At 50.2% G+C, this 25876-nt stretch overlaps 1 protein-coding gene across 4 annotated transcripts in view; it reads left to right on the top strand.

The window, feature by feature from the left end:
- Positions 1 to 24977, top strand: part of RHPN1 (rhophilin Rho GTPase binding protein 1) — a 38430-nt gene extending 13453 nt beyond the window's left edge. For all 4 annotated transcript variants that reach the window (XM_071803741.1, XM_071803740.1, XM_065832481.2 and 1 more), the window contains 13 exons: positions 4702 to 4830; positions 8665 to 8740; positions 9119 to 9196; positions 10188 to 10312; positions 11507 to 11673; positions 12374 to 12561; positions 12729 to 12885; positions 15817 to 15936; positions 18295 to 18489; positions 18789 to 18865; positions 20426 to 20572; positions 21683 to 21841; positions 22913 to 24977. In XM_071803741.1, the coding sequence (XP_071659842.1) occupies positions 4702 to 4830; positions 8665 to 8740; positions 9119 to 9196; positions 10188 to 10312; positions 11507 to 11673; positions 12374 to 12561; positions 12729 to 12885; positions 15817 to 15936; positions 18295 to 18489; positions 18789 to 18865; positions 20426 to 20572; positions 21683 to 21841; positions 22913 to 23107 (1813 nt within the window). In that variant the 3' untranslated portion in view covers positions 23108 to 24977. The remainder of the gene's footprint in view (positions 1 to 4701; positions 4831 to 8664; positions 8741 to 9118; positions 9197 to 10187; positions 10313 to 11506; positions 11674 to 12373; positions 12562 to 12728; positions 12886 to 15816; positions 15937 to 18294; positions 18490 to 18788; positions 18866 to 20425; positions 20573 to 21682; positions 21842 to 22912) is intronic.
- Positions 24978 to 25876: the final 899 nt, after the last annotated feature.

The raw sequence follows: 25876 nt of genomic DNA, 5'->3' as shown, positions 1-25876 counted from the left end.
CTGGGAGCCTGGGGCAAAGCAGGGTTTGAGCACATGTAATAATGGGAATAAAAGTTGAGCTGGGATTGAGCTCGGACTGCAGCACCTCCTGCCTGATACCCCATGCAAGTGGGTCAAATCCAGCTTTAGTTCCAAAAATCTCCATCCCAGTGGTTCCACCAGAATCTGAAAATTCAGGTATAACTTTGCGGATGGGCTTTTCACGCTGTTGGAATGATACGTTTATGGGATGGTGCAAAATTTGGTACCTTTGCGTGGTTTTCAGATTGCAGCTGGTCCAACACAAGTAAATCCAGGGAATTAATGCCTTTCTCTGTAGAGCCGATGTGATGCAATTTCATTACTTTTGCAGCTATTTTAAGTTTTTTTTAAGCTGAGAATGACCTTTTTTTGTAGCTTTTGCGTGTGTCTTCAAGTTTGTGTTGGATATTGCCCCTCAGTTCCAGAAGGACAGGGAACTGCTGGAGAGAGTCCAGCGCAGCCACCAAGATGCTGAAGGGAGTGGAGCATCTCCCGTGTGAGGAAAGGCTGAGGGAGCTGGGGCTCTGGAGCTGGACAAGAGGACACTGAGGGGTGACCTCATTCATGGGGATCAATATGGAAAGGGGGAGTGTCAGGAGGATGGAGCCAGGCTCTTCTTGGTGACAACCAGTGACAGGACAAGGGGCAATGGGTCCAAACTGGAACACAAGAGGTTCCATTGAAAGATGAGAAGAAACTTCTTCATGGTGAGGGTGGCAGAGCCTGGCCCAGGCTGCCCAGGGAGGTTGTGGAGTCTCCTTCTCTGCAGACATTCAAACCCGCCTGGACACCTTCCTGTGGAACCTCAGCTGGGTGTTCCTGCTCCGGGGGGATTGCACTGGATGAGCTTTCCAGGTCCCTTCCAACCCCTGACATTCTGTGATTCTGTGATATTGGAGCATGACTACCCTAAAATAGCTTTTTTTTTTGCATATTTTTCCAATTGGATTGGGTGTTTTTTTTCCCTTCAATAAAATCAGATTGGCTTTTCAATTCTGAACTTAATCATTTAATGTCAGCGCTGCATGCACCTGGAAGAAGGGAGTAATAGTTGCTCCACTAAAGTATAAAAGAAATGGTATTTTAATGGCAGCGAGGCTTCCCGGGGGAGTTGAGGTTACAGCCCCCACACCTCAACCTCATCTAATTAAAAAAAGAGGCCATGAAATCCCAACGTGTGCTGCTCCACACGACTCCCCTTTATTATAAAAGAAATACATGGGAAATCCGCTGGCTCAGCAGAAACGCGCCCGTCCGCGGTTTTGGTGCAAACAACGGGAATCGGAGCCACGTGTAGGGGAGTGAGCGAAAAATGCGATGCAAAACACATCTTAATTACTCAGCCAGGGAAATGCACTGATGAGGCTCTTTTTTTTTTCTTGTTTTTATTTTGCTGGATCAGCAGTTTGAATGTCTTTTCGTAGCAGCCACTTTTCCTCCCTTCCACAAGTTCACTTTCCAGCTGAGGACTTGTTAAAATTTCTTAATGTGTTTTGTTTTGTTCTATTTTATTTTGTTTGTTTTGTTCTATTTTGTTCTGTTTGTTTTGCTCTATTTTGTTTTGTTCTATTTCTTTATTATTTAATGTGGGTTTCTGGGTGCTACAGTGCTCAGAGCTTATGAAACACAGGAAATCTTGGAGGGGAAAACAAACCCCAAACAAACAAGCTTTTGCCTGAAATTTAAGGCTGGGGGGAGGATTATGTTCTAAGTCTAAAGTTTATTTCTTAAAAATTATAGACTTGAAATTTATTTTGCATCTCTATGTGCTAATGCTAAATGCAAACGGGAAAAAACGCTATGGGTTGCCCAGCCTGGGGCAGAGTTTGCAGCTGAAAACGCTGGTTTCTTTGCCTCAAAAAAAAAAATAAAGATAATAAAAAAGACCTCTAAATGCTTTAAAAAATAATCTGAACTGTTCTGTTTAGCGTATCGGTCGCCTTTCCTGGAGAGGTTACCATGAGTGGTGTGCTGGAAAAATAATGCACGTGGTGTTTGCTCAGGGGCGTTAAGAGGGTTTGTTTGCCGGATAAATAATTGAGCAGAGGCGGCAGAAACCTTTTCCGTTCTTGTTCAAATACTGGGGCTGAGCGAAGCAATCAGGGAGATAAAGGTGTCGCAAATAAAGCAGTTTCTTGAAAAGAAATTTAAAAAATGAAAAATAATTAGAAGTCTTTGGTGTTAGTGAAGCAAACAGCTGATAACTTCACCCAGGAGGTTGATGGAGACACGTAGGCTCTGGGTTCTCATAAATCAGCTCCCGCCCTGGACAGGGAGCACAAAGCGCTTGGGTTTGGTGGTGGAAAAGATGGGTTCTCCCCTAAATTAACTTGCTAAGTGGTCCTGTGCTCTTAAATGACACGTGTGGCACTTGGAGTGCCCTAAAGTGACACTGGGCTTTGAAACCTTAACCCGGTGACAAGACCTGGAAAAACTTGCACGTGTGTGCAAAACCCTGCAGAGCAAATTTGGGCTTTGTGAGGTGATGAAGTACTTTTTGGTGCAGAGCAGAGGTGAAAGGACCAGTCAGAAATACATCGTGTGTGTGTGCAAACTTAGCCTGGTGTTGCTGGGTTGAAAATCAGTACATATCCACTATTAATAACTTAAGAAATTTAAAATATATACATAAATATTGTTGCCAGCTGGGAGCAAGGAGGGGAAACTCCCTTTAATTTTTATTGGAGGAAAATTGTGGTGACAGCAGCGATGCACCTGTGTCCTGGAAATGTTGTGATGTGTAAAGGACTAAAATAGCAATTAAATACTGGTTTATAGGGGAAAAAGAGTGGTTACTGTGCTGATACCATATGGGGAATAACGGAAATGCCAAATGATGTTTAGGTGGAAGCGGCTGTGGTTCTGCTTTGTTTAAAATTAAAAAGAAATTGATTGGTTTTGGGCAATCCCAGCAAAGGGGAGTGAGAGGAGGAGACAGGCAATGAAGGACAATGAAGATGCTGAAGGGAGTGGAGCATCTCCCTTATGAGGAAAGGCTGAGGGAGCTGGGGCTCTGGAGCTGGACAAGAGGACACTGAGGGGTGACCTCATTCATGTTTACAGATCTATAAAGGGTGAGTGTCAGGAGGATGGAGCCAGGCTCTTCTTGCTGACAAAAAATGGTAGGACAAGGAGTAATGGGTTCAAACTGGAACACAAAAGGTTCCACTTAAATTTGAGAAGAAACTTCTTCATGGTGAGGGTGGCAGAGCCTGGCCCAGGCTGCCCAGGGAGGTTGTGGAGTCTCCTTCTCTGCAGACATTCAAACCCGCCTGGACCCCTTCCTGTGGAACCTCAGCTGGGTGTTCCTGCTCCATGGGGGGATTGCACTGGATGAGCTTTCCAGGTCCCTTCCAACCCCTGACATTCTGTGATTCTGTGAGATATTCAAGGACCAGCATATTAAAAGAAAAACAGAAGAACTCTTTCTACCACCCTGAGCCAGGTCCTGGCAAAGCCTTTGGAGGATGCTGCTCACAAAGAAAGAAAGAAAACACAAAAGACAAAGGCAAAATGCTCTGCAAAAGCTGGGGAAAAGCACCGAGCAGAGCTCATGCACGTGCTGTTTTTCCTGGAACGCGACGTGATTTAGTGCAAGCAGCCAGAACCCCTTCCAGCCAACGCTGTCAGCTCTGGGTTATCTCTGCCCGCTTTCCTTCGGAGCAGATAAGAGGGTTATAATCAGCCTGGGAGCTCGTGTTTCTGGGAGCAGGCAGCTGAAATCAATCCATGGTGTTTACATCTCCTGACGTGCAGGAGTGGAGAAGGGAGGGCAGGGTCTGGCTCTGCTAATGAGTGAGCAGAATGGTTGTTTGCACCCCAAGAAATGGGGTTTTTTTCCTCCTCAAACCCAATCATAAAGCACTTTTTATTTTAGTGTGTGTGTGCTTGTAGCAAAATCTGAAGCTGCACTGGAGGTGGGAGGATGGATGGGCAAGGGGAAAGTTGCTCCCGGGTAGAAAAAGCAGATTGACCAGAGCAGGGTGCAACACTAATGAGTTTTGCCTGGCCTCAGCCTCCGTGGCACAGGGGTCTGATTGATCTGGTTTCCCTGATCTCAAAAGGCTGAGAGATTTCGGGGTGTTCAGCCTGGAGAAGAAAAGGCTCCGGGGAGACCCTATTGTGCTCTTTAAATACTTAAAAGGGGCTGATAAGAAAGATGGGGACAGACCTTTTAGCAGGGCATGTTCAATAGGAGGTGATTGAACGATCAATCATCAGCCACCAATAGGAAGATGAAACCATCACCATCAAGGAGTGATGGTTTTAAACTCAAAGAGGGGACATTCAAACTAGATATAAGGAAGACACTTTTTATGATGAGGGTGGTAAGAGCCTGGCCTAGGTTGACCAAAGAGGTGGTGGATGAACCATCCCTGGAGACATCCCAGGCCAGGCTGGACGGGGCTCTGAGGAACCTGATCGGGGTGAATATGTCCCTGCTCATGGCAGGGGTGGCACTGGGGGACATTTGAAGGTCTCTTCCAACCAAAACCATTCAATGATTCTATGATCGTGTGCAGAGCAAGAGACTCAGTTCTCCAGGAGCATTTGGATGGATGCACATGTTACTGTACCACTGGATAACTTCATTCCTATTTATCAGTGCAGCCAAGAGTTGATAAATAAAGTCATTGATGAAATGGAGGGAGGTTTGATCCTTATCGTGTTGTCTTGCAGGGCCACCAGTAACCACAAGGTCAAAGAGACGGTCGCCCTGGAGCTGAGCTACGTGAACTCCAACCTGCAGCTGCTGAAGGAGGAGCTGGAGGAGCTGAACAGCAGCGTGGACGTCTACCAGAACGAGAGGTAAACTGCAGAGCGGGAAGAGCAGCCTGCTCAGCTGGGATGTTATTTTTATTATTGTCATTTAATTTTGACTTTTTCTGGGAGAAAGGCAGCCTCTTGCCTTGGTATCCATTGCTCTTGCCTCCCTGCTCTTCACCTTTTGGCAGGGACCACGAGGCGGAGGTTGGAGAATGGGGGAGGACCTGGGAATGGGCCAGATTTGCTGGGAACAGTTTTTCATCCTGGGAACACTCACTTTTTGTCTATAGAACTGCATGGAGAGAAAACTCATAGAGCTGCAAGGAGACCAAACTCAGCAAATTTTCCTACTTGGCATCGTAGAATCATTTTGGTTGGAACAGACCCTCAAGATCACAGAGTTAAACCATTAACCCAACACTGGCACTAAACCATGTCCCTAAGAACCTCATCTATGTGTCTTTTAAACATCTTCAGTGATGGTGACTCTACCACTTACTTGGGTGGCCTGTTCCAATGCCCGCAACCCTTTCCATTAACATTTTTTTCCTAATATCTAATCTTAGGAAGCATTTGGGGATGGGGTGTGCATCCTCTCGATACCGATGTCACAAAGCATGAGGAATAAGATAGAAACAACCATATTCACTTTTTTTATATCAGGTGAAACAGGATATTTATCAGAAACAATTAAAAAAATGGCTGTACAGGTGCCCAACCTCCTCTTCAGGTTGTTCCCACAGTGGATTACTCACTAGTTTTCTTTTCCCATCGAGGGTATCAGGTTATTTTTCTGTCCTTCTGAGGTTAGACCTTTTGTTAATTGAAACTCTCTGTTGCTATGAAATGCTTACCCAGCCACCTTGGGCTTGACTCACTGGAACGGTAACCCTGGCATGTTCACCAGCAGCAAACCAACGTGCCGGGGTGGTTCATCAGCACCGTTTTGCTGGGTGAGAAACGCAGAAATCCCTGAGGCAGAAAAAACCTGAGATGCTGCAGCAACATGGGAACTGCTGCTGCTCCTTCCCTTCCTGAGATGGGTGGGTGGGTGGTGTTTGGTGACACCAAGCTGAGTGGTGCGGTTGACACACCTGAGGGATGGGATCCATCCAGGACATGGACAGGCTCGAGAAGTGGGTCCATGTGAACTTCGTGAGAGTCAACAAGACCAAGCGCATGGTCCTGCGCCTGGGTTGGGGCAGCACCCAGTATCAGCACAGGCGATGGATGGATGGATGGATGGATGGATGGAGAGCAAACCTATGGAGAAGGACTTGGGGACACTGGTGGGTGACAAATGGGACATGACCCAGCAAAGTGTGCTCACAGCCCAGGAAATCAACCGTGTCCTGGGTTGCACCCAGAGCAGCGTGAGCAGCAGGTGGAGAGAGGGATCCTGCCCCTGTTCCCCCATGTCCTGAGCCCCCGTGAGCTCTGCATCCAGCTCTGGGGTCCCAGCACCAGGCAGACATGGAGCTGTTGGAGCGGGACAGAAGAGGGACACGGGAATGGGCCGAGGGCTGAACAGCTCTGGGGAGAAAGGCTGAGAGAGTTGAGGGGTTCAGCCTGGGGAGGAGAAGCTCTGGGGAGACCTTATTGTGGCCTTTCTATACTTAAAGAGGCCAAAAAGAAAGATGGGGACAGACTTCAATAGGGCATGAAGCAACAGGACAAGGAGTGATGGTTTTAAACTCAAAGAGGGGAGATTCAGATGAGATATAAGGCAGAAATTTTTTACTCTGAGGTTGGTGAGACACTGGCCCAGGTTTCCCAGAGAGGTGGTGGATGCCCCATCCTTGGAGACATCCAGGCCAGGCTGGACAGGGCTCTGAGCAACCTGAGCTGGTGAAGATGTCCCTGCTCCTGGCAGGGTTTGGACTGGATGAGCTCTGAAAATCCCTTCCAACCCAAATTATTCTATGATTCTTTGTCCATCCATGTGCTTTTCCTGTTGCATGGTCCTCTTCAGGTGGCCAAGAGAGCCCATATCTCCACCACCCTTGGGTGTTTGCTGCATTCAGAATGTCTGTTGCAGTCTCTGATTGTAATCCTGGATGCTGGTCCTTCTTCTGTGTTAGAAGCAGGGATGCATGCAACATATCCCGCATTGCATGCATCCTCCCTAGATTCTTTGCTTTCAAGCATGGTGGATTTTTCCAACCCACTGCTTGTTTGCCCTGGTTTAAGAAGAAAACAAAAGTAGCAGCAACCCCAAAACCTTTCCCAGGCCAAACAAAAACCCCTTTGTTTGCTTGGGGCATTGGATTCAAGCGGAAATCTTGTTAGGGAAGGAGCGATAATGGCCTTTCTGCACTAACTATAGCTCTCGGAGCTGTTTATTCAGTATGAACGGATGAAAATATGGGTGTAACCTCCCTACCCCACACCCCAGATTTTTGCAACTTGCCCCTTTTCCTCCCTGGGCTAATGAGTGATGTGCCAACAAGTTATCAGCTGTATCTGGAGGTAAGGAGACCGGGCTGTTGTGCAAACCTGGGCAAACGATTTGGATGAGGGTATCGAGTGCACCCTCAGTTAGTTCGCAGATGACAACAAGACGGGTGGGAGTGTTGATCTGCTCAAGGACAGGAAGGCTCTACAGGGGCATCTGGATGAGTCAATGGACTGAGGCCAATTGTCCGAGGTTCAAGTGCCGGGTCCTGCACTTGGGTCACAACAACCCCATGTAGAGCTACAGGCTTGGGGAAGAGCGGCTGGAAAACTACCTGGTGGAAAAGGACCTGGGGGTGTTGGTTGACAATGACTGAACATGAACCAGCGTGTGCCCAGGTGACCTGGAAGGTCAAGAGCATCCTGACTTGCGTCAGCACTAGTGTGGCCAGCAGAACTACTGGGGAGGCCAAACCTTGAATCCTGGGGTTAGTTTTGGGCCTCTCACAGCAAGAAAGCGCTTGAGGTGCTGGAGTGAGTTGAGAGAAGGGAACGGAGCTGGTGAGGGACGGGAGCACAAGTGTGATGGGAGCGGCTGAGGGACCTGGGGGGTTCAGCTGGAGAACAGGAGCTGAGGGGAGACCTTCTGATCTCTGAACTGCCTGAAAGGAGCTTGGAGCCAGGGGGGGTTGGGCTCTGCTCCCCAGGAACAAGCGCCAGGAGCAGAGGAAACGGCCTCAAGTTGCACCAGGGGAGGTGGAGGTTGAATCTTGGGAACAATTTCTTCCCGGAAAGGGCTGTGGGGCATTGGAACAGGCTGCCCAGGGCAGTGGTGGAGTCACCATCCCTGGAGGGGTTGAACAGACATGGAGATGAGGTTCTCAGGCTCCCAGGGTTGGGTTAACAGTTGGACTCAATGATCCTGGGGGTCTCTTCCAACCAAAATGATTCTATGATTCTGTCTTCAGCATTTCACAATATCGAACCGGCTCTGCGATAAGAGCTATTATTAGACAACTGCTGTTAATAGAGGTAGAAAACTTCAATATCAGGCACAGCACTGCAGCCCAAGCAAGTCCTTATCAGCACTGAAGCCCAGATTAGCACACAGGAGTGGCTGAATCCGTGACCTGTCCTCACATCACACCTGGTTCCCGAGGGTTGCTAATTAAAGCAGCTTCGTTACTGGAGCCTATTTTGTTGCTCTTGTACTTGTTATGGAGAGAAAAGCAGAAGCTGGAGGAATAAGAGTGATGGTTTCAGGTTATTTTCTGTGCACCCCTCCTCTTTTATTGCTGTTCCCAACATCCCATTGGGAAGAGCATCCTTCTGCTATGCGGAGTCGAGTCCTCTTCTAGTTTCACCCTTTAACAGGAGCAGCACAAGCCCAGGGCAAAGAGCTACATCATTTTAATCCGCGACACACAGGGTCTTTCCAAGGCTTTTAAACCAACCACTAAATACATTTTTGTCTTCTTCCAGCGAGTCCATCAGCGTCCCCATGATCCCTTTGGGCCTGAAGGAGACAAAGGAGCTGGATTTGCTGGTACCACTGAAGGTGAGCGCTAGGGTTTCACACAATGTAAACTGATGGAGGGGAGCGACCGTGCAATTTGGGAGATGTTTCAGCTCATGGGTAGGGTTAGGTGTTGTAGAGGAGGTGCTGCAGCATCTACAAAACATTTTATTGTTTAGAACAGCTGCAAAAAGTAGATTTATGGGGAGGAGCTGGACTTAAGACACGGTAAAGTGGGAGGTAGAGGTCTAGAGATGCTGGAGAGCAAGAGCCAGGCAGGGGGTGAGATGGTTTTCCTTGGTGGAGGTTTCCTTGCAGGGAAAGCAGTATTATACGGAATTACCCAAAGTCACCGTTTAAATCATGAAAATGTTTTAAAGGGTGACTCAGGGTTTTCTTTTCTCTTATTTCCCCATCCAGGATTTCATCAGTGAACACTATGGAGAGGAGAGCATCTTGTTTGAAAAAGAAATCAAAGAGTTCATGGAGCTGCGGCAGGTCGGTGTCCCTTGAGTTGCAAGGTCTTGCTTTGGCTTGTCCAGAAACACCCATTGGAGGTGCCACATTTTGTTTCAGGTGTCCCCTCATCTCCTCTCCAAACGGCACCCTTAACCTTGTGAATAAGGGATTCCCACACTAGAGCACCTCAGCTTCAGTTTATAGGTTACAGAATATTGCAGACTATTCAGTAATTGTTTTCTTATCCTGTCCTTTAATGCCCGGCTAACCCAGAACTGAACAGCAATAAAAGGTATAATGCAATCCATTACTGATTCATGAATATTAATTCACTCCCAGCAAGGCTAAACGACTGCTCTCTCTCCTGCTAGTGCTTGGAGAAGAGCAAATATAACGTAATCCGATAAAGGTGAATTTTTCCGCTTCTATGAATCAATCTCATAAGTAACTTCAAGTTTTGCCTTGCTGTGAAGCTTTGATCTGGGAGATCAGGAAGGAAAACACTTGCCCAAGCACTTGTGAAGGGCCTGATCATGCTCTTCAGGCTGTGGGAGAGGAGCCTTGCAAAGCCAGGCACTGGGAAAAAGCCTAGTTAAAATTAGGCATTAAGAGACCTCCCACCCTCCTCCCTATGCTGGGTCAAAAGCTCAAGGGCTTTTTTATTAAGAGCAAAAAATCCTATTTCATCATTAGGATTTATCTAATCAGACTTTGCGTGAGTTTCTCTTAAATAAAAAATAATCTCAGCTTGGTTTAGATGAGCATCACCTCCAGCACAGCTCCCAGGTGGCTGGCTCTGGATTTGGGTGCCCCACCACCCTATTGGTGCCTCCTCAACCTGCTGCACAGCATCTCATCCACTGTTGTCCTAATCCTATTGATTATATTGATCTGATCCTATTGATATAATAACTCGGGTGGAGTTTCTTCCCAATGGGCTGGCCAGTACATGCAGCTCCATAAATCTGTCATTTCCCTTCCCGTTTCCCCCTGTCTTTCCACCCATGCGTCTCCTCTCTCATCCCCACAGGCGATGCGCACCCCGAGCCGCAACGAAGCTGGGCTGGAGCTCTTGATGGAGTATTACAACCAGCTCTACTTCCTAGACAGCCGTTTCTTCCCTCCCACCAAAAGCCTGGGTGTCTTCTTCCACTGGTTGGTGCAGATTTCCCCATCCCACCCAGGGGCATTATGAGTGGGGAGGGAGATGGTACCGAACATCCACGATGGGATTGCTGCCTCAGCAGCAAAGCTGGAGCCAGCAGATGTGGGGAGCTGGGTTTTCCCTTTGCTCTGGGCTTGCTGTTACAGAATTATGGGATAGTTTGGGTTGGAAAGGACCTTCAAAGCTCATCCAGTCCAAACCCTGCCATGAGCAGGGACATCTTCACCAGCTCAGGTTGCTCAGAGCCCCGTCCAGCCTGGCCTGGGATGTCTCCAAGGATGGTTCATCCACCACCTCTCTGGGCAACCTGGGCCAGGCTCTCACCACCCTCAGGGGCAAAAATTTATTCTCTAGCCTGAATCTCCCCTCTTTGAGTTTAAAACCATCACTCCTTGTCCTATCACAACAGGCCCTGCTAAAAACTCTGTCCCCATCTTTCTTATCAGCCTCTTTTAAGTACAGAAAGGCTGCAGTAAGGTCTCCTTGGAGCCTTCTCCAGGCTGAACACCCCAGCTCTTCCAGTCTGTCCTCCCAGAAAAGCTGTTCCAGCCTCAGATCATTTCTGTGGCTCCTCTGGCCCCTCTCCAGCAGGTCCATATGTGTCCTGTGCTGAGGACCCAGAGCTGGACCAGCACTGCAGGGGGGTCTCACCAGAGTGGAGCAGAGGGGCAGAGTCACCTCTGTCAACCTGCTGCCCATGCTCCTTTTGATGCAGTCCAAGATATGATTGACCTGGGCTGCAAGTGCACAGGGCCGGCTCTTGTCCAGTCTTTCGTCCACCAGCATCCCCAAGTCTTTCTCTGCGGGGCTGCTCTCCATCCCTTCATCCCCCAAGCTGTATTGATATGGGTGGTTGCCCTGAACCATGTGCAGGACCATGCACTTGGCCTTTTTGAACCTTGTGAGATTCACATGGTCCCACTTCTCGAGCTTGTCCAGGTCTCTCTGGATAGATCCCGTCCCTCTGGTGTGTCAGCCACAAACTTGCTGAGGGGCCACTCAGTCCCATCAGCTTGCCCTGGTGGTTGGTTAGGGGAGGAAGGAGAAAGCGTGTGCCCCATGCGGATCAGTCATGATGGGAACGGTGGCTTGCAAGCCCATGTGGAGCACTGAAAACCCTCCAGGCTCCTACTGCATCCATGAACAAGAACCCAGGGTTGGACATTGATTCTTCCGTTCTCCAGGTATGATTCCCTGACGGGGGTCCCATCCCACCAGCGGGCCCTGGCCTTCGAGAAGGGCAGCGTGCTGTTCAACATTGGAGCCCTGCACACCCAGATCGGAGCGCGGCAGGACCGTGCATCCCTGCCGGGGCTCAACCAGGCCATCGATGCCTTTCAGAAGGCAGCTGGTATGTGGATTTCCCTCCTTCCTTGGCTCCCCAGGGGTAAGAAGGCAGCATTTCCCTGGGGTCAGAATAATCCAGATGAGTGCAAGAAGTGGAGGGAGCAAAGAGGGATCACAGAATAGTTTAGTTTGGAAGGGACCTTCAAAGATCATCTAGTCCAAACCCTGCCGTGAGCAGGGACATCTTCACCCAGATGAGGTCACTCAGAGCCCCATCCAGCCTGGCCTGGGATGTCTCCAGGGATAGGGCATCCACCACCTCTCTGGAACGGGGACAGGGCATCTCCAAGGGACCACAAACCAAGTGTATGTTGACACCATGCTGCCTCTTGTGGGTGATGAAGAGGAGCTGGGATGACCCAATAGCCTCCTGAAGTGCTCTCTGTTGCCACAAGGTGGTAGGGATGTCCCAGCTGGGGCTAGGAGAGATGCTGATCTATCTGTGAGCAGCTGGGGAAAGAAAGGACCCTGTGACTGTGGTCACCCAGGGCTTTAGAGAAGAAAGCTGTGGGCCCAAGGATGGGTTAGATAGCAAGAGAGGGACTCCTGACCTCTTTACCCACCAGTTATGGTGAGATGTTTGATGTGCAAGCTAGTTTGCTGGCTCTTCTCCTGTGCTGCTGGTGGGGAAACCTTCATGGGCCAAAAGCCTGACCCTTCTGCTTACAAGCCCCATGGCTACCAGGAACTTCTCCCTCATGCAGGTGCCTTTAACTACTTGAAGGAAAACTTCTCCAATGCTCCCAGCCTGGATATGAGTGCAGCCTCCTTGAACATGTTGGTGCGGCTGATGATTGCCCAGGTCCAGGAGTGTGTCTTTGAGAAGATGACCTTGCTGCGTGCCCAGCATGACTTCCTCACCTGGTTGCAGCTTGCCCAGGAGGCAGCAAGGGTGAGCACCTTGGGGAAGAGAGACTTGGTGGGGCTGTCACCAATGGAGAGGCTGCTTCTGTGGTTGGCAGAATCCCCTAGGAGAGGACAACCTGCTGTCACTGTCTCCTGATGGACATCCAACATCTCAATCCATGGCTTAGCAGCTTGTCTCTTGACTCCCCACAGGTGGAAGATGCCTACTCGCTGGTACACCAGACGATGACCCAGGCACATGTGAAGGACTACGTTCCCTTCTCTTGGACCACCATGGTCCATGTCAAGTCAGAGCATTTCAAAGCCCTCTCCCACTACTTCGCTGCTGTTGCTCTCTGCGACTGCCCCGGTGAGTGTTACAGCTTGGACACAGCTGCCTGCGCCGCCAAATTCGGGGTTTGCGTGGCAACCTGGTGCTGGGGAGGGGTTGCAAAAGAAGAGGTGAATGGAGGCATGCACATGGTAGATGGATACAAGACCTAGAGTTTTTGGGATGCTCTGAGCTGTTGATAGAATCATAGAATCATTTTGGTTGGAAAAGACCCTCAAGATCATCGAGTCCAACAGTTAACCCAATACTGGCACTAACCCGTGTTCCTGAGAGCCTCATCTCCATGTCTGTTCAACCCCTCCAGGGATGGTGACTCCAGCACTGCCCTGGGCAGCCTGTTCCAATGCCCCACAGCCCTTTGGGGAAGAAATTGTTCCCAGATCCAACCTCAACCTCCCCTGGTGCAACTTGAGACCGTTTTCTCTTGTCCTGTCACTTGCTACTTGGGAGAAGAGACCAACCCCCTCCATACTCCAACCTCCTTTCAGGCAGTTGCAAAGAGTGAGAAGGTCTCCCCTCGGCATTGGGAGGTCTCACTTATTGACTCAGAAATTCATGCCCAGGGCAGATTTCCCCCATATTTCTGGTTTGCGAAGTCCTTCCAAGAAGATAAGCATAGAGGTCCTGTAGGGATGTCACCTGCTGTCTCCTTTGGGGTTGGGTGGGTAAGCAACGGGGGCTCAACTGCCTTCTTACCATGCATGTGCTGGTGTCCTCGGTTGAGCATCCTCCTTGGGTACCCCAGGCCATGTGACAGACCAGCTGTGGGCTTCAAAAAATTAAAATAAAACAAAAAAAAGCCAAAGTAACCCTGGACAAACTGGTCTGGGCTACTCAAATTTAATTGCCAGCCTCATGGGCGGTTGCCCTGGGCAAGCAAGGGTGGTGTGGTGGTGACAGCAGGGTATGGGTGGCTGTGCCAGAAATGAGCTGACGTGGCTCTGTGGAGCCAGCTGGAGTGGGGACGTGGGCTGTGACCCATCGTCTCCATCTGCACCGTCACCAGCAATTTTGGGTCAGCCAAGAGGATCTGGGGGCAGGCAGCCGATGCACGCCGTGACCTGCGGTGCTGACCCATGACTTGGCGGTGATGGAACACCTGGGTGGCTTCTTGGGGGATGACTGCTGAAAGCAATGCTGTGACGGTGACGGCTGCCAGACTGTCCCAGCGTCCTCCCCCGCTCCGGAGCCTGCCCGAAATCTTGCTGCTGGGCTTGTGCTGCGTGGGCGTTGCAGAAGCTGAATTGAGACTGAGGTGCCGTGTGGCTGGAGCGGCTCGAAGACAGAAACAGCAGAGGATGGTGATGGAGCTGGGTTTGCATGCAGCTACATGGACAGGGCAAACATTTGCCCTTAAATTTTGAGGCTGTTTCAATGTCCTAGTAACCTTGGCTGCTGGGGGTAAGCATAAATCTGCAGGAAATCCCTAATTTGAGTGTTTGGGGATTTTTTTTCTCTTTGCTCCATCTAGAGCACGCTGTTGAGATCTCACGTGCTCGCTCACTGCCTCTCCAAGCGTGCCCTGACCCCTTTGTTCAGAATAACAAATCTTCCGCTCCCATAACCAGCTGGCAATAAACTCCTTGTGCTGCAGTTTAATCTCCTGGGGATTCTGGCATGGGAAGAACCAGCCCTGGAGCTGCTGATTCCCACCTCACCAGTGCCAAGGTGCTCACCAGGCTTTGGGATCTTCCATTTGGACCAGCAAGTCCACAAAGCTGCCTAGAACCCTCTGGGTTGCTTCTTATCAGACTCTCTGCTCAGGGAAGGAGGCTGCTATGAAACCCTGAGCTCCATGTGAGCCAAAGGGGATTAGGAACAGATTTGGCTGGAAATAAATGTGTAAAAATCACACATAGAGCCCAGTGTGGTGCTTGGAGCACCTGTCCAAGCTGCATCCATCTCCATCCTCTCCATCATAGAATCATAGAACAGTTTGGTTTAAAGGGACCTTCAAAGCTCATCCAGTCCAACCCCTGCCATGAGCAGGGACATCTTCACCAGCTCAGGTTGCTCAGAACCTGTCCAGGCTGACCTGGGATGGGGCATCCACCACTTTTCTGGGCAACCTGGGCCAGTGTTTTACCACCCTCGCTGTAAAAAATTTCTTCCTCATGTTTGTCCTGAATCTCCCCTCCTCTAGTTTAAAACCATCACTCCTTGTCCTATCGCAACAGACCTTTCTTAAGTCATCGAAGGATCTGTGGTTGCACTGCAAGGTCTCTGCCCATGCAGGGAACCCATGTGCAGCAAGGAGGGCTCACTTTCCAAACCACACTTTAGTCTGCCCTGCCTTTTTGCTTTAGTTATTGTCTGAATTGTCTCTGTGGCACTAACCTCCAGGTGGGGAAACACGGGGCTCTTGATTTCCAGTGCTGCTTCCAGACTGGAGCAGAGGAGCGAAAAGAGGCAAAGGAGTCGGATGCTTGTGCCGTGAATGGGACAAATCCTGCACTTGACTTCAAAGCCTGGTGCAACCTTGAAAGTGATGACAGGATGAGAGGAAACAGCCTCAAGTTGTGCCAGGGGAGGTTGAGGTTGGATATTAGGAAAAATTTATTCATGGAAAGGGCTGTGGGGCATTGGAACAGGCTGCCCAGGGCAGTGGTGGAGTCACCATCCCTGGAGGGGTTTAAAAGATGCGGAGATGAGGTTCTTAGGGACATTGGTCAGTGCCAGTGTTGTGTTAATGGTTGCACTCGATGATCTTGATGGTCTTTTCCAGCCTGAATGATTCTATGATAACTCATCCCTCTCCAGCAGTGATGTCTTAGTGGTCGTTTCAGGCTGTGATTGAGTCAGAGGAAGCTTGTGCTGAAGTTATCAGGGCCATATGAGCCTGGATGTGACTTCATGGTCACCTTGTCCCCACCACCATGGGTGTCTGGGTGGCCACGCAACGCCCTTGACTTCTCTTTAAGCCCGTACCCACCCATTTGTTTTACACAGCGGCATCCGATGCTGAACTTCCAGAGCAGGAGAAGGCTTTTATGCAGTTCCACGTCACCATGCCGGAGGGACCATCGCTCCGTGTCCTGCTGCAGGACCCCGAGGAGAGGAGGAAGCTGGGTAAGTGCAAAGATGCTGAGGGGTCTGGAGCATCTTTTTTTGAGGAGAGACTAAGCGAACTGGGTTTGTTCAGCCTGGAGAAGAGAAGGATGAGAGGCAATCTCATCAATGTTTATAAATATCTCTAGGGTGGATGTCAACAGGATGGACCAGACTCTTTTCAGCAGTGCCCAATGACAGGATGAGGGGCAATGGGCACAGACTGAAACACGGGAGGTTCAATTTGAATATGAGGACAAACTTCTTTATTCTGAGGGTGCCAGAGCCCTGGACCAGGCTGCCCAGAGAGGTTGTGGAGCCTCCTTCTCTGGAGACATTCAAACATGCCTGGTCACCATCCTGTGCGATCTGCTCTGGTGAACCTGCTTTAGCAAGTGGTTTGGACTGGATGATCTCCAGAGGTCCCTTCCAACCCCAACCATTCTGTGACTCTGTGAAGTGCATCATTGGGGGCAAATCCCCTGGTTCTTGCAATGAAACCTCAAAGCATGGGCAGTGAGCCCCATCATGACCTTCCCCATGTTGGCATGGTCTCCACAAAGCAATGCAATGAGCTGCTGGGGGATGTTTCCATGCAAAGACACCTCTCTTTTTGTGTTTTCTTTGAAAAGAACCTCTTTTGGGAAGATGGGAAAATGTCACAGTTCCCTAATAGGGTGTCGAGCACCAACTCATGGTACTTACACCAACCTGTCCAGCTGATTCAATGGTAAAACCTCAAACACTGAGGTGGCCTAAGCCAGATAATGTCACCCAACGCAGCATGGAAAAATCCGTAGGGACACAGAGATCCTAGAAGCTCCTTAGCTTGGGCTTGCTGCTGACTTGGCTGGATGACAAGAAGACACAGCAGATGCCAGGGGGGTGGATTTTTTTAGCTGTGCCAAAAGGCTCGAGAGACGAGAGCTTCCTCCCATGCGGATCTTCAGCTTCAGGGGAAAAACAGAGCGTTGCTTATTCAGCTGAAGTTGTGTTTTGGCAGCCCCTCGCCAATGAGACTGCAAGGAGAGTCAGCTTAGCACCCTGATTTTGGGGTGTCATCTCCTCTTTGCCTCCCCCATGAGCATGAAGAATGAGTTTGTCACGTCACCGGCCCCAACAAAGTCCTCCTGGCTGCTCAGTCTGTATTTTACTGCTCCCCTGGTCTCCTAGTCTTATAACATTCTGTTTTATTAGACGTGGTATATTCCACCATCTTCAACAGAATGGAGCCAAAAGCTTGCACAGCTTCCATGCTTGACCTCTCTATTCCCGGTGATCTCTTGAAAATAGCAGGAGTCAATGATATTCGATAAAACCTCGTTGTTTTCTTGCCCATGGAGTGGGCTGGCTGGGAGTACTTCAATAAAATACAATTGATTGCATTCAATACAGTTATTTTGGAGAGTTTCTTCCTCTCTGGTTTCCATCCAGGCTCAATATATTTCCTTGATTGCAGCTTCTCGAAGCGGGAAAGCAGAGGTCGTCAGGCTTTGGTCCTTGTTAAGTCTGGAGCAGAGTTCCACCATCTCCCTGGGTTATGTTGCCACCGTGTGTCCTAAAAGTGGAAATGCTACAGGCACACGTGTTTCTATGACACATCATTATTTTTATAGATATATATATATATATATATATATGGCTTTTTTTGGTAGTTCAGCGTTGGATACGGGCATCTCAGTTGCAGTCTCTCACAGAGGAGATGTTTGCGTTGATACCCTTGGGCCATCGTAATTTCGTCTCTTCTGGCCATTTTTCGGCCGCTCCGTTTTCCCGAGGGTGGAATCACGTCGAAGGCAAGTCGAGACGAGCAAAGCAAGAGAAGATGCTAAAGAAGGGTGGAAAAGCGGGACCTGCAGGGCAAGGAGAAGGCTTTGCCTAGCCTAGAAAACAGGGAGACATGTTGCATCTTCCTGAAGCTGTCACCAGGAGGACGGGGCTCAATTTTCCTCCGTGTCCCAACACCCCCCCGGGGGACACAAAGCGATGGAGAGAAGTCAATTTGCGGAGGAGATTGAGGTTAAGCGTTAGGAGGGACTTCGGGGGCGGCGCGACGTGGTGGCAGCTCCTTCGCCGGTGGTTTTTGGGAACATCTGCCGGCTCTGCCACCAGCGCCGGGGGGAGTGAAGTAGGTCACCCCTTCAAGGTCCTTTTCCCAGCCCTGCATCAGGGGGGGTGAGATGCTCTGACGGCTGGGACCTACCCCATTTAATGCGCGTTGGAACGCCTGGCAGGCTGCGAACGTGACTGGGCTGTCCCTGAGTCACGTCGGGTGACACAGGCTGCTGTCATCCGTGGGCAGCCGAGCGAGCGGAGAGAGAAGCGGCGGCTGCTCCGCTCCTCTCGGGCTGCGACCGTGTCTCTCTGCCCCCCTCGCAGGCAAAGCTCATCTGAAGAAAGCCATCATGAAGCACGAGGAAGCCATGAGGATCCACGGCTTGTGCAAGATCCTGCGGAAGATGGACATCCTCCAGGAGGTCCTCTCCTTCGCTCACAAGCGTTCGCTGAGCAAGTACTCGGAAATCGACCACGAGGAAGACTTCTTCGAAACCGGAGATGCCCCAGACATTCACCGTAAGTGGGGTTTTTTTTGGGGGGAGTGCATCTGAGAAGGGGATTTGTGGCAGCTTTGCATGGGGTGGGCAAACTCCACAGTGAGTTTGTGGTGTGTTGCTGTGGACCAGAGCTCCCTGCACAGTGGTGGAGCATCACGGGTGGGAGTTGGGGGCTCGAGATGGCACATCTGGCACCTACCCAAGCAGATCCCAGCTCTTATGGGTCGCTCCATCCCATCTTGGGGAGCACGATGTCGAAGCAGCAGCTGACGCAACTACCTGACCGCAGTGTGTGTGCTTTTCTCTCCCTACCACCAGCCAAAACGCACCAGAAACCGGAGATAAAATCCCCCAACTTCTCCCAGGTGAAGGTGACCGACCTCTTCCACAGGCTGGTACGTACAGCTACGGGATGGAGGTCTCCCCAAGGGAGCAATCTCCTCCTCCTCCCCTGCATGCTCTGTTTGCCTGGTGTCCTTCCTCCCCACAGCCTCTTCTCCCTCTCCCGGTGCAGCTGGTGCTCTCATGGGTGCTTTTCCAAGGAGGACAAGCCACCTCCTCCCAGGCAAAATGAGGGGTGGGAGGGCACGGATCTGTCTCTGCAAGACCTAAATGGGTCATGAAGCTCCTCCGGTGCATGAAGGAGCAGGCACAGGCATTTTTTAATGATTTTTTACTGTTTTTTTTTACAATGAGGGTGGTGAAACCCTGGCTGAGGTTGCCCAGAGAGTTGGTGGATGCCCCATTCCTGGAGACATCCCACGCCAGGCTGGACGGGGCTCTGAGCAACCTGATCTGGGGGAAGATGTCCCTGCTCATGGCCAGGGGTTGGACTACATGATCTTTGAATGTCCCTTCCAACCCAAACTCTTCTATGATTCTATAATTTTGGGTGGGCTTTACCCAAGAAGGACCAAAGGGACCCTTTAGTGGAAGCTTTTTGGGGGAGCAGGATGGTGCCAGCTGGGAGGCACTAGGAGAATCCCACCAGACCTGTATTCCTACCCTCCTTAGGCTTTTACAGGGTTTTGGGGAGCAAGCTTCAGCTTTGGGGCTGCTGTGGGACCTGCCTGAGCCATCTCAGTCCCCCAACCCTGCCATGGGCTGTGTAGCACCTCAAGGAGAGGTTGAACGTCTTTGCTTTTGAACATCTCCAGGGCAGGCAGGTATATCCTGCTCCTGTGGGAATGGGAAAGTAGGAAAAAGGCAGGAAAACAGGAAAGATTTGGGAAGGATCTGAACATGAAGAGGTGACCCATCCCACCACCTCACACCCTGCTGCTACATCACCCCAGCCAGGTGTGGGGTAAAACCTCAGCTCCCTCCGTGGGCGATGGGGTTTATTTACTGATTTTTCCTGAAGGGAGAAATTAAGGACCCAGCTCCCTCCACCGGAGCTTTCTGTTCTGTTTGCTCCAGGATTTTAGTGCCTAAACTGATGCCAGCTTGCTGACCAAACATCTGGCATGGCCTTTTAAGCACCTCTAGCTTGGTAGTGTATAAATCTGTATTTTGGGGCATGCGGGAAGGGTGTTGGTCTCTTCTCTCAAGTAGCAAGTGATAGGACGAGAGGGAATGGCCTTGAGTTGTGCCAGGGGAGGTTCAGATTGGATATTGGGAAAAATCTCTTCACAAAATGTTGTTGGGCATTGGAACAGGCTGCCCAGGGCAGTGATGGATTCACCATCCCTGGAGGGGTTTAGAAAGTGTTTATACAAGGTTCTTAGGGACCTGGTTTAGTGCCAGTGTTGTGGTAATGGGTGGATCATGAGGGTCTTTTCCAACTGAAATGATTCTGTCATTCTAAAACACCAGGCAGGCTCAAAACTACATCCTTAAATCAATGCAAAAAACAGGTTTTCTTGCTCTGCCTCCTCCCCATCAGTGGGTGTTTTGCAAGGTTGCGCATCCTTGCACCAAAAAAAAGTGTTTTCCATTTTTCTACCTTCCCACAGGGGCCCCTCTCGGTTTTCTCGGCCAAAAACAAGTGGTACCCAGCACGGAGGGTCCACCTGATGAGAGGAGAGAACGGCTTTGGGTTCACGCTGCGAGGAGACTCCCCTGTCCTCATCGCAGGTGTCATCCCGGGGGGCTGCGCTGCCGTGAGTACCTGGAATGCTGCAAGTGGGGTTTCAGGGCTTCTTTTGAGGAGTGCTGGGTGGTTTTAGGTCTAAACGTTCGGTTTTGTGTGACTTGGTAACTGCATTGGTGCTCTCGGGTGGAGGCTCGTCCCTGCCAGATCTCAGCCCTGGTGTCACACAAGAATTGAGATTATATTTTTAGGAGTCAGCTAAGGAAAAAAACAGAGGTGAGCTCAGTTTTTAACTGCTGGCACCCTTTCTTTGGCAAGAGCCCAGCTCCCTTCTCCCTCATTTTGGGATGTGACAGTGGATAGGACTAAGACGACAAGTCTGAAACGCGAGTTATCTCACTGTGTGGGTTTCCTGATGGATCAGGGGTGACTTTGTTTTGCAGCAGAAGCTTGATGGAGCATCCTGGTGGGATGTCCGAAAGGTGTCCCCCTTCCCCGGCACTGCTCAGCATCAACCCTGCCATCCACAGCTCAGCATCTCCATAACAACACGCACCGTAGTAGCAGGATCACATCCCTTTTTTGGAAGACTAAAATCTTCTTAAAGGCTGTGTATGGTCCGTATCTGGACCACGGTTGTGTCTCCTTGGCTGTTAACATTTGTTGCGTTGAGCTGGGAGGGGATTGGTGTCTAGATAGACACCAAAATCTGGGTGTCCCTGTGTGGGCAAGTTTCTAAATGTCCTTTGCAGCTGGTCTGGCGTGTCCTGGCTGGGTTGCTCCTGTCCTCACAACCCCAGGCTGGCTCTTGCTTTCCTTCAAGCACATCAAGGGCTTTGTTGATGCCTTGATGAATAAAGGATGTGTGTAGGACCTTGCTGAGCCTGCTCCATTTTCTCAAGGATCTAGGCTTGTAGGTGATAACTCCAGCAGCTGCAGAAGAGATCTTTAGTCTGCAGAGCATCCCACTTTTGTGTGCATGCTGCAAAGCAGATGTCAAATCTTTGGGATGATGAAGGCATCGTCTGTCTTGTGCTGTAGGTGGAGGGTGGACCCCAACCCTCCCTGTGGGCTGTATCTCTGTAGGACTGGAACATGTGGGGTGGGATGGACACTGAGAAGACCTCACACAGCACCATCCATGAGCTCAAATATTTGTGTCTGCTCTCTACCCCCACAGGAAGCCGGGCTGAAAGAGGGAGACTACATCATCTCGGTGAACGGCAAGGACTGCAGGTGGTCCAAGCACGCCGAGGTGGTGCAGCTGCTGAAGAGCACTGGGGAGGAGGGAGTGGAGATCGGTGTGATAACCCTGCAGGGCTCGGAGGGACCGAAAGCTGTAAGTCACATAGAATCATAAAATAGTTTGGGTTGGAAGGAACCTACAAAAAGCATCAAGTCCAACCCCTGCCATGAGCAGGGACATCTTCACCAGGTCAGGTTGCTCAGAGCCCCATCCAGCCTGGCCTGGGATGTCTCCAGGGATGGGGCATCCACGACCTCTCTAGGCAACCTGGGCCAGTGTTTCACCACCCTCATTGTAAAAAATTTCTTCCTCATGTCCAGCCTGAATCTCCTTCTTTAGTTTAAAACCACCACCCGTTGTCCTGTTGTAAAGGGCCTTGCTAAAAGTCTGTCCTCATCTTTATTATAGTGCCGCTTTTAAGTACGGAAATGCCACAATAAGGTGTCCCTGGAGCCTTCTGTGCTCCAGGCCGAACAACCCCAACTCTCTCAGCCTGTCCTCCCAGCAGAGCTGTTCCATTCCTCTGATGAGAAGAGGCTGCAAATTTGGTGAAGGGTTTGGAGGGTAATCCATATGAGGAGCGGCTAAAGTCACTGGGTTTGTTCAGCCTGGAGAAGTGGAGACTAAGAGGAGACCTCATGGTGGTTCCAGCTTCCTCACAAGGGGAGGAGGAGGAGCAGGTGCCAAAGTGTTCTCTTTAGTAACCAACTACAGAACCTGAGGGAATGGCAGAAGATGTGCCAGGGGAGGTTTAGGTTGGACATGAGGAAAAGGTTCTTCACCCAGAGGGTGCTGGACACTGGAACAGGCTCCCCAGGGAGGTGTCACGGCCCCAAGCCTGACCGTGTTCAAGAAGAGATTGGTCAACGTCCTCAGACACACGGGGTGAATTGTGGGCTTGTCCTATGCAGGGACAGCAGTTGGACTCGATGGTCCTTGTGGGTCCCTTCCAACTCGGGACCTTCTGTAATTCTGTGATCATTTTTGTGGCCTCCTCTGACCCCTCTCCAACAGGTCCATGTCTTTCTTAACCCCAAGCCTTAGGTGGGAAACTGCAGAACAGATTCCCTGGTGTGTATCTCCCAGGGTGGAGGTGCAGGGTTGAACCCAGGCATCACATCTCCAGCTTCACTGGCTTCACTTCCCCTTCCCCTCCCTGAACAGGCAGACAAGAAGACAGCGGCAATGTCCTCAGGCAGCGGGATGCTGAAGAGCAACAAGGAGAACAGCCGAAAGAGCCTGATGAACAGCAAGAGCGCCAGCACGCTGCTGGTCTGGAGCAAGAAGAGCAAGAGGAGCAAGAAGAGCACTTACGGTGTTCCCTTCACCGCGGTGGGTGACAACGAGGCCATGTACTGAAGTAACCATGGGGTTAGCTTGTGTCCCACGAGCTTGGGGGCTCGTGAACCTTCACAAGCATTGGTGGCCTGTCCAGGCTGTGTGGGCGTCAGTTCTACAGGGACCCCCCTTCCCTGGGGATGTGCCGCTGGTCGGATCCTCTCCAAAGAGGCGATGCACAGCGCCGGACTCCGCCATCTCCCAGCTCCCGCGTCCAATGATCCTCAGCTAAACAATACAGGGAAACACTGATTATTCTTAATTTTTAATTAATTTTTTTTTGCTCTTAAGGGGTGAGGGGGAGCTGTGCTTCGGTGGGAAGCAGGGACTGGTTTGTGCCTTCTGCTTGGTGCGAGGAGCAGCCAAACCAGACCCCAGCCATTAAAGCAAAAGCTGTAACCTTCTTTAGCGTCTCATAGGCTTTCTCCGCAAGGTTAGAAGATGACACCGCTGCCACTGCTCACCCAAGAGCTGCTGGCAGAGACGAATCGTTCAGCAGCTCCAACTGGAGATCACCTTTGACTCCTCTCTTTTGGGAGAGGGGATAATGTGGGCATCGATGATTCATGGTGACCCCATCACGGGGTCCAGCACCGACCTGCCCAGGCAGCAATGGGCCATGCATCTCTGCCAGGTTACCAGTTAGGGGTGTCCAAGTGAAATGGGTTGAAGTTAGCATGGGTTTAACTGTTTTTTAGTGCTTTTTGTTGTTTTGGGGATTTTTTAAACGGAAACCCAGGTTGGCCCAGCAAACACAGCCCAGCTGCACAGCCTGCTGCTTTGGAAGAAAAGGGAAAGACTTAACGTGCATTTGTCGTCTCGCTTTTTTTAATCAGCAGAGGTGGATTGCCCTAAATATGTGAGTAGATTAATAGCTAAGAGTCTTTCTTTTTTTTTTCTTGGTATGAGATTAAAATTCCAGGAAGATAGCTTCTCCAGATTATTAAACTACTAAATTTGTGCTAGTATTGGATCTTGCACACGTTGCTAATACCCTAACACTGTGCTGTCAGCATTTGTACCAGGGCTGGGCTGATGGATACATACATCTTGGTAATTGTACTGGAAACGCTGGGAGACTCCGAATACATGCTTAGATATATTGGCAAAATTTTCTCAATCCCATTTCCGCCTCGTGCATTTATTTTTCTGAAGGCTAAAGAGCTGTCTGGTCTTCAGTGCTTGGATGATCTTGGTAGGTATAAAATACCCTTCAGAGATGCAATTGTATTTTTGTACTTTTTAAGCCGTGACGAATTTGTAACGGTAGTTTAACGAAGCGAACGCGAGCTGGCAGTGGGACATCATCATGAGAGTATCCCCCCTGCCCAGGGTTGTACCGTGACTTCTAGGTGGCTCCATGCCCATGTGCCAACCTTTCAACCCTAGTTTTATTTAAGGAGAGCTAAAGGAGGGCTCCTAACTCTGCATTATTGACCCAGAGGCTTCTCTGTAGACTGAGACATCGTCAGACCGGATTATGGATCCGGCTGCCACCACAAGGCCATCTGGCACAGTCGTGTTTTCTACGTCATCTTGCCAGCCACTTGGTGAGAAAGGGGGTAGGTTCACAAAACAAAAGGCCACCTTGCATCCCGGCAGCGTCTTCCCACGATCCTTAAAATGTGTTGCCGACACGGACGTCTCCGAGCTGGAGGTGTATTTATTTGGAAGAAGCCGTGCAGAAGCGGCGAACCCACGCGTTGCGTTGCCACCCGTGTCACCCAGCTCCTCCACTGGTATTGGCGGAGGGGTTGTGTTTTGTGCGAGTAGGATAATTTCCCTAACAATGATGGTTTTGTTGTTTTATTGTTGTTTTTGTTTTTTTTTTTTTTTAATTTGTAAATGGACTCTCACCTTTTATGGATTAAAAAGCACTGATTCGAGAACACTTCATAGTGCATCTGTTGTGAATTACAGATAGGTTGGGTGCACCAGCCATGAAGGGGAACAAGCCCTGGATTGAGCTTGCAAATGGGTTGATTTCTACCTAAAACTGGAGCTGTTGAGGTTGGGAGAGATCATTTGGCTCTTGGACAGCCTGATCGAAAGCAAACTGAGCTCCTAAGGATCCAGATCAGTCCAACAACCCTTGGTGAGACATCATCTCCACCTCTAGTGTTGTGTGATGGGAGCTGGTGGCTTCGTGACCTGAGTTATTTCATGGAAGTAACATGGGAGGTGGGGAGCGAAGCTCAGGCTGGATCCCCTAGGGGGGCTTTTCTCCTTGGAAAACAAAAGGAAAACATTCAAGAAAGTCATCTTTGCTTCACCCAGCATGTTTTAATCTGCTGGGTTTGGGTTTCCAAGGGGGTTTCCAACAGAGGTTTCCAAATCCCTTGTTTTTGGAGGAGCAGATCAAGAGGAATGAAGGCATCACCCACACTGGAGGAGCTCCTTGTCAGTGGGTAAGCAGCAAACCCTTGATGTGGGACTCCCCGTTCTATTCTCCCTCTGGAGGTCTATGTTTCACTGGACCCCACCACCCTGGGAGGACAACAAACCCCATGGCTGTGGGGCTGGACCATGTCTCCTGGTAGCCAGGCAGGTCCCTTTCTCCGGGACCGTGCACCCCACAGGACAGAGTAACCCCTTTCCAGAGACACAGAGGTGGCTTTAAACCCCCTTAGATGGAAATGAACCAAGGCCAGTGCTTTCAATATTGGGTTAATAAATAAAAAAGTGGTGGGGAGGCTCCTGTCTACCAAGCCAGGGTTAAAACACCATCTAATTTTTATTTTTGACATATTTTTGTAATTTGTTTCCTCTGTCATCACACCTCCCTACCCA

This window comes from Patagioenas fasciata, chromosome 2, assembly GCF_037038585.1.
Source record: "Patagioenas fasciata isolate bPatFas1 chromosome 2, bPatFas1.hap1, whole genome shotgun sequence".
NCBI lineage: Eukaryota > Metazoa > Chordata > Aves > Columbiformes > Columbidae > Patagioenas > Patagioenas fasciata.
The sequence above is the reverse complement of the archived record's forward strand: the minus strand, read 5'-3'. Positions and strand labels throughout refer to the sequence as shown.